Source organism: Astatotilapia calliptera, chromosome 15, assembly GCF_964374335.1.
Source record: "Astatotilapia calliptera chromosome 15, fAstCal68.1, whole genome shotgun sequence".
Classification (NCBI taxonomy): domain Eukaryota; kingdom Metazoa; phylum Chordata; class Actinopteri; order Cichliformes; family Cichlidae; genus Astatotilapia; species Astatotilapia calliptera.
In genome coordinates, this window is record NC_137436.1 from 10,563,783 (window position 1) to 10,582,482 (window position 18,700).

The following is an 18,700-nucleotide window of genomic DNA, read 5'->3' on the forward strand; positions in this document are numbered from 1 at the left end:
TCGCCACCCTGGAGTTGGTCATCAGTGACAGAATGCTGGCAGACTGCTGGGAATCATGGACAATGACTCCCACCCCCTCCATAACACACTGGACAATCTGAAGAGCAGTTTCAGCAACAGGTTCCTTCGCCCTCGCTGTCTGAGAGAACGTTACAGGTGGTCGTTCCTTCCTGCTGCTATCAGACTCTTTAATTCATCCACTTGGGTCAGGTCCACACATGTGGAACAGAATTAATCACACCTCAACGCACCTTGTCACTTTTGTACACTGCAAAATATTTCCACACATACTCGTCCTTTTATATTTATATGTATACCTATATCCATATATTTATCTATTTATTTTAATATTTATCTATTATAACTCTGTTTCTACACTAATCTTATGTGCGTGCTTGTGTTTGTTGTATATTTGCTGCTATGACAACTCAGTTTCCGTCTGGGATTAATAAAGTTTCTCTGATTCTGATTCATCAGCTTCTCAACGCACTCCTATCTTTCAGTCATACTCTCTTCATTCTTCTTCGTTAGTACATTTATAGAACAGCTTCTACCCGTGGGCTGTCAGTACCATAAATGCAAATTAAGAGTGTGAGCAGACAAATAGCAGCTGTTGCTGCTATTTGCTATTGATTATGTTTAAATTTTTTTGTGCAATATTTTGTTCTGTGAATATTTCAGCAGATGTTCAATTTCCATCCCTCAACATATCATCACGTCAAATTGGCAGATTTACACCAGATGGACTTCCTGATACTACTGTCCCCAATTATATGGGCTTAGGACTAACAGTAGGACTACATTGGGTTGTATGTCAACTAAAAACAAAACAAAACACAAACAAACAAAATATATATTCACAGATATCTGGTATCACTTATAATTTCCAATGTAAATGTAAATGAGAGTAATACTCTTTAAATTTAAGGCGCATGTGGTTCATACTTGAACCCTTCAGCACTGTCAGCGTGCTATACTTTTGTTCAGGCAGTACTTGGCCGCCACGTTAGCCGGTGTCGTAGTCGTACAGGACCTTTCAACATGGCGGCGACGGGTACAAAGTCGGTTTTGTTCGTTTGTTTGGGTAAGAGACGTCTTTTAAACCCACAAAACCTCAGTTAAAACTTACACGTGTTACTGCTTAAAAGCAAACATGTCATTCTGTCAGCAGGTCAACTCATCGCATTTTAATAAATGAAATGAGCTTCGTTAGATGTACCTCAGAGTGCTAACTATGTACTAGCTGCCTTACAATGAACGCGAAGCTGCCAAACACACTTTCCACTTAAGGCTCTTAAACTTTTAACTTCCATGTGTGTATGTTTGGTATCTAATCAGCTGTAGCCTTATGTGTAAACGTCAAGCAAGGTGTCCGTGTTTAACTGGAGAGATACGTGTCTAAGCTCAAAGAATCCAAAGTGAAAGCTGTCAGGAACTCACCTCAGCACGGAAACGTCACTGCAGATAATTTGAAGCACATGCGTCCAATTCTGAAATAGTTTTCAAGATGTAGCAGAGTGTAGGTTGGCTCTGTTATTAATTTGAGTGGTAGATTTTTCATTATAATTCGTTTCACATTTCATTAAAGCTTCTACAGAGGATTTTACTTTACCAATGGACTGTTTCCTGAAAAAATACTAAACGTGATCAAACATTTTAGAAACTGCTTGATGCAACTACCAAAACAGTAACTTAAACATTACATGTTAAGACACACATAGATTTTATGTTATATATTTTGGACATTAACAGATTAGTTGTTATTTTAGCCATTTACTAAAGCATCCCGTTTAGGGTTTTTTTTTTTGCATACTTTTACCTCTGGTGCTGTCGACATCCTAATTGGAGGAAGGGTTCAAGTAGTACTGGCCTTCTGTAAAACAGCACAGATAATTAGGCGGGTTAGACAAAAGCTGTGAACATTTTATTTATGGTTTATTCAATTTGACTAATTAAGCCCCTGAAAATATTTTTAATTAATTTGTTTTATGTTAATTGCATTAAATTTAAGCCAAAAGTCTGCTCTTCAATTAGATCTTTTATGAGATTCTAGATTTTGTTTAGGACATTTAAAAGAAAAAAAAAGTCACTGTTCACAAAGTTGCGACTGTATTTCAAATAGGAGTTTTATATAAGCACAGTAAATCCATTGTCTTTGGATGTTGCCAGTAATATGCTGGACTTCTGCATGGGTCTACATGTTAAAATATGAGCTTAAGTTTTAGAAATATTTTTTCAGGTTTTAAAATATTGTAAAGGTTTTGCCCCTTTTCGTCTGTTATGCCTCAGATGCTGTCCCAGGGAGCAATCACAGTGCACAGAATAAGAAAGAAAAAAGCTTAATCAATATCTGGCCTCGACTCAAGATTTTAAGTCATTTTAGTTGTTGACACAGTCCGAAAGTAAAGTCAGTTTCACAATACATTTCTTTTTTGTTTTAGCAGTCGAAATCCATTTACCGTATACAGAAAAGTTTGTATTTTAAAATATCATACATATATCTTTATGATATACTGAAGTTATGTGTATTACCACTGGGATATTGCAGTTTTCTAAATATATCCTTATCCCTTTAATATGGTGATGTTGTTTGTGGTGTTGAACAGGGAATATCTGCCGATCCCCCATTGCTGAAGCAGTCTTCAGGAAGATGGCAACTGATGGTGGCATCGTTGATCAGGTAAAGTCATTGTTGACATATGTTTTCATTTCGTACTACAGATCTGCTGTACACATTTTTTCTGTTTATAACTCCTGCCATTTGATACAACTATGGAAATGACAACAGAAGTGTCAGCCACTCACCTTAAATGTTCTGTTCAGTGTTGCATGTTTGAAGAGCCCTTTACATATTACGTATAACACTACAATATGAATAACATATCAAGAACTAGTCTCAAAAATATTTCCTCTGGCATTAGTGAGGAAAATTATTTCTTCATACTGGTTGGTTGATAATATATATTTTTAATTTGGCAGTATTAACTTCGCAGTTTTAAAGTCCTGGTCTCTGGAGAGAAATTCTATATGAAATTAACTTTTGCTACTAACTGCAGTACATTGATTTAAAATGGAAAAAATGAAAGTTCAAAATTCCTCACTGAATTCAATTTGGATAATAGCGACCTGCTTACAGTCTCTAAAGATGATTAGGAACATTTACCTTCAGTTTAAATGTGGAGTTGCCCTTTATTCTGTACAGAAACTTCTTTCTTTATGAGACTGTAATTCGGTTTTGTTGAGTTTCTGATTCCCGTGCTTTGTTCTGCCTAGTGGAGGATAGACAGTGCTGCCACCTCCACCTATGAGATAGGAAACCCTCCAGACCACCGTGGTCAAGCCTGCATGAAGAGGCATGGCGTGCCCATGAGGCATGTGGCCAGGCAGGTATGATCACCCACCACCTCTCTCAAGACGTAGCTAGCGCCCCCTTTTTGTTCTCTGTTGCAGTGGATCATAGACAGTGGTGCCACATCAGACTGGAATCTAGGCAGCTTACCGGATGCCCGCGGTCTAGCCTGCCTCAGGAAGCATGGCATTGACACGGACCACAGGGCGCGACAGGTACAACCAGACGTCCCACAGCTGCTGTCACTGCAGTGGAAAGTGTGTGTGTGTGCGTGCGTGTGTATGTGAGAATGTAATGCTGCTCAATCACATTTTTAAAAATAAATTGTCACATACTTAAAACAGTGAGTAAGAAGAGTAGGTAGCAGTCTTCTCTCTTAATTACAGGATGATTTTCAGGCATCTTGGCCTCTTGTGGTAGCATGGATGTTGCTCACAGACCAGCTGAGTGTTACTGGTCTACACTCTATGTTTCACTTGGATTTTATTCTGAAGGTCTTGATCTGTTAGTCTGCTCCATCATGCTTTCTTCTGTCTACAGAAGAACTGTTAAATAGCTATTGTGGTTGTTTTTGATGTCAGTCAGCTGCCTACCAGGGAGTCTGTCATCCTAGAAACCTATTCTCCAGGTCTGTGTAGTCAGCTTTCTAATCACAAGAACCAACTTTCCACCTGCTAGAAGTTTTGGTTTGTGCTGTTTGTTCTTCTCTTTGGATCTTTCAATTAGTAGAGAAGGGTGACTGTTGCTAAGACTGCAAGACATTGTGCCCAAACAGCAGCATGAAGGAAGTGAAACACGTGTTTGTACTGCTTGGGGATAGCTGCTTAACTGGTTTTCTTTTGAAAAGGAGACTGTCAGCTAACCTGCTCATGAGTTAACGAGATGCGCTAGAACAGGATCTTCCACAGAACTGTCTGAAGTAAATTTTAAACCTGTTTGGAAAAGGGCCTACATTTTTAAAAAAACATTTTGAGGCACTGGCTATCTAATCCTTTTAAAAAAAGAAAAAAAGTTTGTTTGTATAAACCCAATACACTAATTGCCATATTTGCTAAGCCAAAATGTAATTCATAATAGAACATAAAAACTTGGGAAAATTAACCATTTTAATGTAAATATAAGTTCATTAAGAAATTAATGGCAGCACCATGTCTCAAAAAAATGTTGGGCCAGGGCCGAGAATAATGTTCCTCAACATTAAAGACTTTTAATATCTCATTATCTGCAGTACAAGATATAATCATAATAGATTCAGAGAATCTGAAAAAAACTCTGTGCGCAAGGGACAAAGTTAAAAATCAGTATTTGATGCCTGTGATCTTTGGCCCCTCGGGTTGCACTGCATGAAAAATAGGCATAGATCAGTAAACATAGTTCGTCATGCCATCCACAAATGCAGGTTAAAGCTGAGTCATGCAAAGAAGTAGCCAATCGTGAGCACAATCCAGAACACTACAGTCTTCTCTGGGCCAAAGCAAAGCGGAAAACTGCTCTGTGGTCAGAGAAATTAAAATGTAAAATTCTTCTTAAAAATGCTGCGTCCCTCAGAGTAAAGAGGAGAGGGACGATCCAGCTGGTTATACGTATTCTGTTGAAAAGCCTACAGCTCTGATGGTATAGCAGTGTATTAATGCCTTTGGAATTGATATTTTGCACATCTGGAAAGGCACTAGCAATGCTGAAAGCTATTTTACAGGTTTTAGAATAACATATACTCCCATTCAGATGATGTCTTTTTCTAGGAATGCCTTGCATATTTCAACAAGACCATTCCAAACTGCATACTGCAGCTATTGCAAGAGCATGGCTTCATAGAAGAAGAGCCCAACTGTCCTGCCTGCAGTCCAGACCTTTCACAGACTGAAAACATTTGGCTCATCATGAAACCAAAAATATGACAAAGAACACCCAGGACTGTGGAGCAACTAGAATCTTATACCAGACAAGAAGGAAAGAAAATAATTTACCCAAAGATCAGCAGCCGGTCTCCTCATTTTGCAGTTTTTTATGGACTGTTGTTAAAGGAAGAGGAGCTGTTTCACGGTGGTAAACACGAACTTGTTGCGAGTTTTGAGATGGGTTGCACCATCAATGCAAAATGGCTTAAAATGGCTCATTTTCTCAGCTTAAGGATTTCAGAAAATATTCTGTTTTTATTTACATATCACAAACTGTATAACATTTTTAGGAGTTGGGGTAGTATTTTTGAGTGTAATAAAGAAGCTGATAGCCAGTCCCTGGTCTAGACTAATGTTCAAGTTGATGGCACCTGTGACGTTTGTGAAATATTGATGAAGCCAGTGTAGCAAGCATCACTGCACAGATGTTTCTAATCCTTAAAGAGGCCTGAAATTACACCAAGATGTTTGTCCATGTATGGCTTCAGGCTTTATGCTGCGCTGGCTTCTCCTTACAGTAACTCCTACTCCCCAGTGCCCTTAAACACTGAGAGATCTCCGGTGTTTCACCCTAGACTTGAGATCTCCCATCTCCTTGTTTTGGCTTACTGCAAACCAGTTCTGTCAGACCCTCATCTAATCTCCTCAAAGCAGGGATGGGAAGGCTCAACCCTTGGCTTAAACCCAACCAAATCCACACAATAAGCTTTGACAAGTCTTTGTTTTTTCCTCTTTTTCTTTAGCACTCTTTTCTGCCACGTTTTCTTTTTTAATAACCCACCCTCCAACTTTGCTGAAGGCCTGGCGTGGCCAGTGTCCAAGCAAACTGGCCAGCTGGGAGCTCGTTTAAAGACCTGTGTATCCCCAAATAAACAAAAGTGTGTTTATTTTATAAACACATATTTTTCAAAGTGATCCATAACAAGTAACTTAGGGTAATCAAAAATTTGACATCCAGACATCAGATTTAAGAGAGTTGCAATTTGATTATCGTAAAACCAACACTTGAGGAATGAACACTTTTTGCCAAAATACCATCATCCTGTAGTAATCACATTAATTTCACCTGTCACCAGTTCAGCATTGATGCTGTGCAGATAAGTTTTACAAGCTGAATTCTCGTCCTTTTCCCACCATTACTCAAAAGTGCAAACATAATTAATGAAGAAAAGATCTTAGCTTATCTGTTAATGGTTATTTTTTGGATAATTCCTAAGGAATGCTTCTTCAACACACATTAATGATAGCTGTAAGTAGATATTATGTAGATATTATATTTTATTACTGGCTAGAACTATAATCGACAACACAAGTGAAAGCTGGTGTGCAAACAGATAATTAACTTCAAATGTAGATGTGCCTGCTAGGTAGGGCTGCACGATTTTGCATAAAATGAGAATCACGATTTTTTTGCTTAGAATTGAGATCACGATTCTCTCACGATTTTCTTTTCCAGTATAAATATTTATTGCACTTATTAACTGCACATCAACTTCGTAACAGTTGAGACTGAACATAAAAACAATAAATAAACATAAAAACAACAGATGTCTCACGTTTTGTTGTTGCCGCAAAATGTTGCACTGCTTGAAATTCCGTCTCCACCGTTGCTCGACACTGCGTGTATAGAGCAGGTAGTGCAACAATAGAAAAATAGTTGCTGGACGGCACTGTGTAGCGTTTGTCTAGGGTGTTTATCATTTTCCTAAATCCCTGGTTTTGCACAGTGTTGATGGGAGCCATATCTTTGGTCAGGTGATAAGTAATAGCCTCTGTAATTTCTTTGTGCCTGCGGGAGTTCGACGGGTATAGGGAAGCGCTGTATAAGGTTCCCGTTATTGATGTTTGGGTGGTTGACCGGGACGGATTTTGTCCTGTCACTTTCTCGTCATCTCTGACGTGTTCTCTGTTGTTTTTTCCCTGCTAATTTTAGCATCACACGGCACAGCTTCTGTATCACGTGGTATAAGGCTCCGCCCTTGTCATTCGTTGAGCAGGAAGAGTGAGCGCTTGTTTTCATGCAGATTACGTCCCGGATCAAAATGCGGTACAATCGTCGTCGTCTTTTTTATTTTTTATTTTTTAAATCGTTGTCATTTGGAAATGAGATCGCACATAAGTATGAATCGAGATCGCGATTTTCTAACGATTAATCGTGCAGCTAGGGCTGCTCGATTATGGCAAAAATGATAATCACGATTATTTTCACTGAAATTGAGATCTCGATTATTTGACGATATTTATTTAACCCTTTAAGACCTACTATAGAACCAAGTCCGCCAGAGCTTATATTATATTTTTACATGTTGTAGTGCCATTTGTGGGAGCATTTCAAGTTGCTATACAACTGTTATAGCCCATATTTTAACTAATATGTATGCATTAAGTCCATAGTAACTACATTAATTGCAAAAAAGTGCAATAAACTACAAAAAAATTGAAAATCGTTTTTGTTTTTCTTTACATATATTTCTACTTGGAGAAATTTAAGGGTTTATCCCTCAAAACTTTAAATACAAAAAAGTTGCAAAAAATAGTTTACAACAACAGGAAATTTATTTTGAGTGTCTTCATAGTTTTATTTTGGAGATACAGCAATTTTTATATACTGCAGGAAAAATGAAAAAACAATCCTATGATGCAAATTTGCAAAGAAAACAGCAGGTGCATCAAAATAAACTATTTCCAGCAGTGCAATTCGAGTTCTAAGCATCACAGAAACTATTCAGAAAGGTCAAACATGACCAGTATAGGCTTTTAAGGCCTACGAGTAAAAAACTACAATTTCCACGAAAATGACGTCACTTCCGGTTTCGGCCAGGAAATGGCGGATATGCGGTAGTTCGTGCTGACGACTGTTTCAATGTGGGAAGTGTTACGAACAGCTGATCGGATCGGCAAAGCGTGTTTCTGGAATATTGTGTTTTTGTTCCTGCAAGCGCTTTTTATGCAATTTTTGCAAAGCTTTATGTGGAAGGAAACTGTGACCGAGGACAAGCTGATGGCATCAGATGTAAGTACAACTCCTCTGGTTTTATATGCAAAACAAATTATTGCGCTAGCTTAGGCAGTTCAGGTTCTACAGGGATTTAAAAATAGTTACACAACACGGAGCGTGCTGCTCTGACCGGCTTTAAAGGGTTAACAATGACTTTAAAAAAATAATGTAAAATAGTGTGCAACACCACTGAAGTTTTTTTTTTACCTGTCTTTTCAACCAACAGCAGTCACTCTCCTCTCCAAATAACTTCTGCTTAGCTTTCTGAGCTTCCCTCGGGTCCTCTTAATCAGCGGTCTCCACCCTTTTTTGCGCCACGGACGGTTTATGCCCGACAATATTTTCACGGACCGGCCTTTAAGGTGTTGCGGATAAATGAGGGAGGGGCTAATAATCGGCTCAGTCATTTTTAATGATCGTTGAAAGCCCAGATCGTAATCGTGATTAAAATTCGATTAATTGAGCAGCCCTACGTGCAGCCCTACTGCTAGGGCTGTTCGATATAACGATATAGATCGGATGACGATATAAAAACGTTTATCGTTTCATTTTAGCTATTGTTTGTTTCGTGGTGTCGCAAAATAAACTGTTTACGGCAATATTTTTTCATCGTTTTGATGGTCACTGTAGTGGCTATATTAATTTCTTCAAGTTCTCTCTTTCTCTTATATTTAATATAACCACACTACGGACAAGCGCCTGTTTTTATGCGTTGTGGTTAGCAACAACGACAGTAACACCATCGTGTGTCTGCTTGTTTATGTTCCACATAAACCTTTCACAATAAAGCTCAAGATCCTGTTGAGACTTTTCAAAATAAACTGAATCACGTGAAAGAGCAGATTATTTACGGATGAGAAGTAAAAAAGAGCCGCCAGGTGCTAAAAAATAAACCTTAGACTCAAACATTAGAACAGGCTTTTCCCCGCAGCACCCTGTGTAATAAATACTCACAAAGAAAACTGCGGCTGTTACAACTTGTGTCTAAAAATGTATCGTTTCATGCATCTGTTAAAACACTCGACTCCAGCTACATGACGCGCAGCTGGAAACACTTCCCGCAAGTCGAGCTGCCCGAGATTCACAGAATTTACAGAAAATGTTAAATTTTTGTGATTTATATCGTTATCGAGATGATAGAATTCTTATATTGGGATATGAGATTTTGGTCCTATCGCACAGCCCTAGTGCCTGCTTACAGCAGTGTTTTAGTGTTTTGTTTTTTTGTGTTTTCTAAGACTGTTTCCCCACAGAGTAGTAAAACAGAACTTAAAATCACTCCGCTACTATTTCTTTATAAGAAATTGAGTTATGTATACTATATATCACACAGATCCATATGATTTTTAGGGCTTTATTATGTGTCGTTTTCATTATTCATTTATATGTATCATTTTAAAGTTTTATTCTATGCATGTTGATTGTTTTTTTTCCTTTTATGCCTCTTAACTACTTCCATCTTTACTTGCTTTTTCCCCCCATTTATTCTTAGTTAATTCATTCCACAAATAGGATCAGTGGTGGCTTTACAGTGTAGTAGTTATCACATTTACCTAACCTGTAAAAGATCCTTAGTTTGAAGCAAGAACACACAAATCCCTGGGACGGTTGCATCGGAAAGGACAGGCATAAAAATCGGTGCCATACTGGATATACAGAGCTCTTTGCAGTGGCAACCACTTGCGAAAAAACCTTTATGAAATTGGATAAATATTAATAAATGAAATGTTACAATATTTTATAATTTTCCCCATCACCCATAACCTTATATAAAGTGTATAAATATATTAAGTGTCTTCAGACTGTACTCCATATAACCACGAGAGCGTTACTAAACACTTAAATCTACTAACAACTACATTACAGAGTGTCTGTTTTTTGCTCCTTTTATAAACTTAACAAGTTCAGCATATGTTGAAATTTAACTACAACAAGAGGACATGTTTGTTATCACCACAGGCTAAAGACGCAAATGTCTGAAGTGTCACCAAGGAGGCAAATTTCAGTGGCTGACTGGCCAGGCGTGCAAGGTTTTTGTTCCCTCACATAGAAGAACCTTGTTGAATGAAGATATAGGGCAAAATAAATTTACAGCTTTCCTGAATCACATATCAACAAGTACCTCTTTTGTTAAAGTATGACGGTAAACCAACATGCACGGTGACATGTCAAATTCTTCTTTTTTGTTAAAAAGAACCATTAACTTTTAGATTTCCAATCACATTCCTTCCTGGCTTTCCTTTGGTTTTATTTTGCACATTTTATCTTAATGTGAACTTTTCTATGAGTGTCTCCCGACTCTTTCTTTGCTTTCCATAAAAACCTCCTTGCTCATTCTTAGCCAAAGATTTCAGATACCAAACTAAGCTCTCTGTCAACTTTGTGAGGAGGTCTTGCACAAGACTTTTTGATAGAGGATTACCACTGCTTCATTTACACTGTGAAAGAAGCAGGCACTGAGATTATGATCAACACAGATTATCATTGTGTGTGAGAGAGAGGATGTGAAAGTGTGAGAATGGGTGAAATACAGTGATCAGACTGCAGTGGCTGGAGCGTTTCGCTGCGTGAATATAATCGAAAACATTTGTAATGAACATCTTTTTACCCGTCTGCTGTTACAAGCTGTCACTGTTATTGTGTCCATATGTCAACATCTGGAGCTATGCGGGAGTTTTATTCATGCCTCTCTGCCCTTAGCTTCTCCTTGGCATTCCTATAAATCCACTGTCAAAATACTTTAAAAGTATTCGGGGTGTTGCCTGTTTTTCTTATTTTTTTCTTTTTGTTTTTATTGCTGCTTGTGCCATTAAATCATCACAGAATGCATTGAAAACTGTATAAACCCCTCCACAGGCATACAGACGTGCTCCTTTCCCTAACTTGGTTTTCCTCTAGGTCAAGAATCAAGAATTCAAGTTGTTATAAACGCGACCTTGTTTTTTTCACGTTAAAATGAGTTAGCCATTGAGCAGGAGAAGGAGGGAGGAGGAATAGATGGGAAAATAAGGCTTGTGTGACTTGTTGAAAATGCAACATCATTTCATTTATGTTTTAAAAATTCTTTGTGCATGTAACAGCAGCTGGAATCCAGCACATGGATGCTGGCCTCCATTACGAACAATGAAACGTAATTAAAAATATTGACATAATATAACTACATCCAAAAGCTATTACTAAAAAGGCAGATGATAAATGAATGATTTAATAAGATCTGAGTTGTCTTATTTTTCTTGTCTTTAGAGGTTTAATGTGTCAGTGAAAAAGCTGCTTTTTTATTTTCTTTTAGCTGCATAACCCATTCAGCCCTCTTTGAAGGACCAGAGGGAGTCTCTGCTGGTCATACTGAATTTCCACACAGAGCCAAAAGTAATATTTGTTTTGTTGTTCTTGCAGGTGACCAAGGAAGATTTCATGAGCTTTGAGCACATTCTGTGCATGGACGAGAGCAATCTGAGGTAGAGTTATTTCAGCCCACAGCAGCAGTGTTTATTTTTTTTCTAAGAGTGTCAATCACGGTTGGATACTTAGACACTGAAAGCGCTGGTGTCATGTGTTAAGTGTCAAAAAACATTTGTCTTGTAACGGTCCAAACTAGTGTGTCCTGCTGTCATGACGTTTATCTGTGCTGTTCTTTCACATGCATACATAAAAATGGTGGGGACATTGAGCTATAAATGCCTTGTAGGAGAATGCCTCCCTTTAATGACCAATATCCTTTCTTAAGCTCTTTGCAGAGGTCAGGGGGAGGGATATTTTTTGCTACTTTGAACGTTTAAGGATCATTTTGAGATCACATGCCCACGGCAGATCTGATCTGTAAGCAGCTTACTGAGTTCTTTGGATGCCTCGTCTTTGCTCTTTGGGGCAGTCTTTTCTTTTCCCCCTGCACACTTTGTTTCCTACAAATTTTAAGTTGGCCAGACTGAGAATTCATTAATTCTTTGACCTACTGCTTTTGTCTGGGATTGACTTAAACATGTTAAGGTGTTACTTTTCATTTATGTACTCTGTATGTTTCCAGACTACACCGTTTTATTATTTATCACTGATTTAAAGTTAATGACATGAATGTAATTATTATTAGAGGAATGCTAGAATAAGAAGCAGACAATAAACACTATACAACAACATTATCTCGAATATTTAGAAGCATGTGACCTCTTTAATCCAGAGGTGCTCAAACCTCCCTTGTTTCGTGCTCTGTTCTTTTGGAGTTACTTGTTTTCTCTCACCTTTGCAGTGACTTGAAACGGAAGTCAAAGTCCGTGAAAGACTACACAGCAAAAATTGAGCTTCTTGGTTCTTATGACCCCCAGAAGCAGCTGATCATCCAAGACCCTTATTATGTAAGTATTCAAACACATCCCTATGTTCAACTTTATTGCTCAAATTTAGAGGATATGTTTAATTTAATGTTGTAGCGAGATGGTCCAGCAAAGAAGCCAAAGCCAGTAAAACTACAAGATGCAACATTTAGAGGCCTTTACTTACATTTAAGGGAGACACAAGAACTCATTTTAAATATCTATACCATTTGGCATGTTAAATTAAGTGCCATGCTAAGGTCTCAACCACAAAGGCCTAGAGACCTCTCTGGCAACCAATGGTTCCAAGGGGAAATGTGCATTCTCTGAAAGGTTGGTGAGTGGCAGCTGGCACTTGCTGTGAAATTGATTGCTAAAGCCCAATTCATGCAGGCGTAAAGACCTGTTAGTTACTCAGTGACGGCAACCTCAGCTTGCTAGGGAAAAGTGCATATTCCTGACTATCTCTATCCACATTCAAATTGGATAATGGTTTTAGGATTTTTAGCTCCTTAACACGTGCTCCTTATTTTTTTTTTTTTGAAGGGACCAAAAGTAATTGGACAACTGACTCAAAGGCTAGTTCATGGGGTGGTGTGGGCAGTTACTTCGTTATATCATTATCAATTAAGCAGATAAAAGGCCTGGAAATTATTTGAGGTGTGGTACTTGCATTTGGGAGATTTTCCTGTGAACAGACAACATGGGGTCAAAGCAGCTCTCCATGCAGGTGAAATCCCCCATCCTTAAGCTGCAAAAACAGACAAAAAAAAACATCCAAGAAATTGCAGCAATTTTAGGACTGGCAAAATCTGCGGTTTGGTACATTCTGAGAAAGAAAGAAAGAAAGAAAGAAAGCACTGTTGAACTCAGCAACGCAAAATGACCTGGACGTCCACAGAAGACAACAGTGGTGGATGATCACAGAATCATTTCCATGGTGGAGAGAAACCCCTTCGCAACAGCCAACCAAGTGAACGTCACTCTCCAGGAGGTAGCTGTATCAATATCCAACTCTACCATAAAGAGAAGACTGCATGAAACAAAAAAAAAAGCCAGCACAGTTCTGTCAGAAACATTCTTTGGACAGATGAAACCAAGATCAAACTCTACCAGAATGACTGCATGAAAAAAGTATGGAGAGAAGGCGTGGAACAGCTCATGATCCAAAGCATACCGCATCATGTGTAAAACACAGCAGAGGCAGGGTGATGGCTTGGGCATGCATAGCTGCCAGTGGCACTGGGACACTAGTGTTTATTTATGATGTGAAATGGGACAGGCGCAGCCAAATCAATTCTGAGGTGTTCAGAGATATACTGCTCAAATCCAGCTAAAGGCAGTCAAACTGATTTGGCGGCATTTCATAATAAAGATGGGCAAAGACCCAAAACATACAGCCAAAGCAGGACCCAGGAGTTTATTAAAGCAAAGAAGTCAAATATTCTTGAATAGCCAAGTCAGGTGATTCAATTAAAATTCATTCTGGTAATGTACAGAACCAAAATTAGAAAAAAAGTTGTCTCTGTCCAAATATTTATGGACCTAACTGTATACATCAAGTTCGCTTTTCTTCTGTTGAACAGATGATTTGATTAAAAGGTCCTTCCATATTTTTCCTAATATAGGTTTTTATGGCGATTACAGTTACATGGACTGCTGTTTTGAAAAAACATTTTCTTTCACTTAACCTGAGCTCACCATTTCAGTAATGGCTCAGCCTTTTTGCTCTTCTCCGTGTGTGCAGACAAACTCCGGCTCCACATTAAACTATGACGTCATCTTGTCTGCTGTGTTTGTGCTATCAGTTATCAGTTTTTATTTAAAAACTGGGGGCTGCATGAGCTTAATGTTGTAATACTTTTTTATTCACATGCGTGGCCCTAGATACATTACTATTGCACATCTATTTTTAGTCTCAAATGCTGGTAAAATTATCACGTTTACATGGTGACAACTGAGCGCTACCGAGCAGTGGATTAAATGAAGCATTGAATTAAAACAATTTGTATTGAGGGTTTTTTTTCCTATAATTGAGTTATTTGAGTGACTCGATGAATTGTTATATCCCTAGTCTAATGTGTGAGTGGGGATCATCTGACCTGCCCTTTAGACTCTCTACCCAGGCAAAAACCCAATCTAGTATTTCTACTAGTGATAAGGTGTCTAAATGAACTCTGTTGTGCACTAAATGTGAAAAGGGGGAACTTTAAGCCAAACATACAAAAAAAATGAAATCTAATATATACAAGAGACAATAAAGCGGGAAGAACTTTTTTTTCATAATAAGAATCCTGATTAAAAGCCCAAAAAAGTATTTCAAAGTAAAACGTCAAACTCTTTCAGTAATTGTAGTAGATACAAAAAAGCTACATTCAGCCCATTCTGTAACATTTGTGTTTCTCTTCAAAGGATCACGTGGGAAAAATTCTATGGACAAGATAAAGGGCAGGAAATGTCACACAGAGCAGTCATTTGAAGTATATTTATGGTTTTGGATGGACCGGATCAGTCTTCAGGTGCAAGTGGAAGAGTTAAGTTGTCTGCAGGGAGAAATCCAGACACAATTGATGCAGTAAAGAGCGCCAAAACAAAATGAACGGTTGCTAGTAAAATAGCTGTGTTTCTCACAAAAAAGTGGTATTCAGCCTTTCCAGACCAACACTCACCATAATATATTAGTTTTACGGAACCATAACAGATGTTTTCTGGTTTCACATTGGTAAGCTTTTCACAGTCCGTGGCTCGGTAGTTCTTTTTGTTCCCTAGATGTTTTGAGTCCTGCCAGATGATTTGGACATGGATTCTTGGCTGGTTTTTATTGTCTTGAGTATTATGAGTGAAAAAGGCAAGAATTGGAAAAGTGCAGGCAGAGACCTTTGGAAGGCTTTGAAAGTTTGAGTGTTGACAATAGACATTTAAAAAAAAAAAAAAAATCTTAACCTCCTGTGGCCATTTAAACTTTAATATATTTTTATGGTTGGTTTATTTAAATAAATGGCAAGGGATCTTATAATAAGTAATAATTTTCATATGTGGTCTTTATGAAAAATGTGTGTGGCTAGAGCTATTTTAGATGAATTATATTGTATAGTTCCTATGTCTTTGATTTTCCCGTAAGAACTTGGACTTTAAATAAAACAGTCATGAATTATTAGTGATGCAGCTGGAAGAAGAAAGAGTGACCACAGTTTATGTGATTGTATTGAGTGTATTGGATTGTGTGATTTTGGCTTTGGACGCTGTATTTCTTTGTGTAATTTTACCAAATCTCATTATAGTCAATGTGGTTTTGGAGGCATGTAAGTACTTGGATTGGTACCTCGCCAGCAACCACATAGCATGACAGCCAAGCGAGCAAAAAAGGGGAGAACAATCGCTGTCCGTGTGTCAGGATAAATAAAGAATTATGTTGTTTTTACACATGAATTCTGGATTGTCCGTAATGCACAAATGGAATTATTAAAATATTTATATTTTAGTAATTTGGAGTATGTGGCATGTGTCACAGGTGTGTAGTTACTCACTCAATCAGTTGAGAATAACAGTTGAATTTAAACCAAGATGAAGTTTTGTGACAAGACTACAAACATGAGTTCATGATGATGTGAACTGAAGAGGAGGAAAGAGACGTGTTAAACGGCCATTGTAAACTTTAAAAATTTAAAATACAGATAACAACGTTTCTCTATTAAATGTTTCTTAGCTCTATTATTATTTTCAATCAGTTGCATTGAGCGATTGTTAATGGAATATTTTAAAATGTAGGTATCGACTTTTCATTTTTTTTATTTCTTGTTTGTTAATTCGTAATTAAACAATAAGAACTTGATTATAGAACAATTTGGATTACTTATAATGGGTTAAATTAACTCAATGTCAAACTTTCTGATTCTTTTATTTTATCAATGTGAAGGTGTTCATCATTCATCTTTCTGCACATAATACACAAGAAATGCTGCTGCTGCTACTCATACAGTGCTGGATCATTGGTATAGGGATGTCATGATACCAGCAATTTAGTAGTTAGTACACAATAGAATTACACGATGCTTAAAAACCCAATTCAGCATCACAACAATCATTGTACTCTACGTACTTAAACATTTTGATGTGATAACAAATCATTTCAAATATTTTTTTTGACAAGGCATAACCTGACATGTTAGGAAGATTACCAAGTAGCCTATGAATTTCACAGTTACTTATTTTATAAGCACTTAATGGTGCCACTGAAAACATTTTAGCCTAGACAGGAAAACAGTGGCCTCTGCAGCTGCTTAGGTCCACATCCACGGTCACAGATACAGCTGAATGTCATCAGAATAGAGTGATACAAAATGTCAGAAAAGGATTTAATGATGCCAGCTAAATGGAATGTAGAAGGAAAATAATTGTGGACCCAGGATCAAACCTTGTGGAACCCCATAAGTTAGGGATGCAATGTGGGAGAAGGACTTGTTTGCCCTAACACACAAAATTCTATCAGATAATGGGGGGAAAAAACAAATATAAAATATGTTTTATATTTTTATTTTTATAAAATATATAAAAAATAATAAATTATTTTAACAAAATAATAAATAATTTATTAGGGAATCACAAAATTCAATGTAGTTATGTGTTTACAAATTCTTTTTTTAAAAACGTAAATCTCAGCGAGAAATACCACTTTGAATAGTTATGAATAGAATTTCAAAACCCTTTTGGCTTCAGTCTTGACAATTTGGTTCTCGGAATAAGAACATTTCTCAGTTGAGTAACAAACTGTCATTTTTTATAATTTGGGTGTATCCAGCCTGCATCAGAGGGCAGGCCGTACTTCTGTTCCATTCATATAACTGTATATTTTCACTGTGTGCAACAGACAACAAATTCCAGTGATTGCGAGCTATGAATAGTTGGCTAAATCATTTTAATCTCCCCCTCCCTAATTTTGTCTTTTAGGGAAGTGATGAAGACTTTGAAAAGGTCTATGAGCAGTGTGTACGATGCTGCAAAGCTTTCCTGGAGAAGAACTCCTAACATCTACATTGACATGTCTTAGATGTATGAATAAATATGGGTTCTCAATTAAATATACTTACACAAATATATGTATAACTCTGTTGTGAGTAAATACTAAATACCACCAGATTACCTGTTTTGGTGTACGCATAATGTACATTTAGAACAGTATTGTGTGGGCAAGTTAACAGACTGTACATTCAATTGATTAATAAAACAAATAAAGTGAGTGTGACAGTTTAAAGTTCCTTTTGTTATTATTATTATTTTTTACACATTGTCAATTTTTGTTTCCTGAAAATTCTACAAAATTGATAAGATAATATAAGATAACTCTTTGTTGTCATTGCACAGTCATACATATTGCACATTAAATATTATTGCACCTTGTTATAAATATTATTATTGTTATTGTTTTTACCGTTGTTACCTCCCCCCCAAAAAAAGTCCAGGGAGGTAGTCAATCAGGTCAGCTATTTGCATTGATTAGGGCTATTGCTATAGTAGTAATAGAGGTGTATGGGTTAAATGCTGACACTGGGATCAAAGGGAATGCTACCATTAGTGCTTGATGGCTAGGATATTCTCTTGACATATTATTTTTATATACTGGGAGATGTTCGGTTTGTATAAAGAACATGGCATGTATTTGTTTTGTTTTAAAAAACAGCAGTGAAAAAAATTTATTTTTTTAATAGACGCAAAACTTAATCTTCTCATTACAGCAATCACTTAAGTCAGAAGTGGCGACAGTGTTATAATAAATTTGGTCTCTAAATCACCCACACAAATGACCACTCAGTGCACTTCACAATGGTAGACTAATTTCACCACAGATAGAGATAGATGCAAGGAAAAACGGCTGCAAATCATTACACAAGAGTGGAGTAGAAAGACAAGATGAATCAACTGGTGGCTGGAGGGCTTCCAGTTGGTGATGACTCTAGTTTTAGCGTAGATATAGCTGTGTATCTGTAAACCTTAGGAGCTTTTAAGTTTTAAATATGAGAACACAACTTTTTTTTTCCTGACTTAATGATTTTTTTTCTTCTTTTTCTGGACACAGGCAAGACCAGTCTGTTTTATTTAGCACTGAAATAAAGTATGTTGGGGAAAGTAAGCCAGGGAATTAATTTGCATA

General features: G+C 37.3%; 1 protein-coding gene across 2 annotated transcripts; it reads left to right on the forward strand.

The window, feature by feature from the left end:
• Window positions 1-939: 939 nt before the first annotated feature.
• acp1 (acid phosphatase 1) lies at window positions 940-17,803 on the forward strand. Of its 2 annotated transcripts, none has more exons than XM_026142787.2 (6): window positions 940-1,084; window positions 2,607-2,680; window positions 3,274-3,387; window positions 11,642-11,703; window positions 12,489-12,594; window positions 17,500-17,803. In XM_026142787.2, the coding sequence occupies exons 1-6, from the start codon at window positions 1,042-1,044 to the stop codon at window positions 17,575-17,577; spliced, it is 477 nt and encodes a 158-aa protein (XP_025998572.1). In that variant the 5' UTR covers window positions 940-1,041; the 3' UTR covers window positions 17,578-17,803. The 2 variants fall into 2 exon arrangements, with proteins under 2 accessions (XP_025998572.1, XP_025998573.1); XM_026142788.2 differs by lacking the exon at window positions 3,274-3,387 and adding an exon at window positions 3,451-3,564 and having other exon boundaries at window positions 941-1,084.
• The last annotated feature ends 897 nt before the right edge of the window (window positions 17,804-18,700 follow it).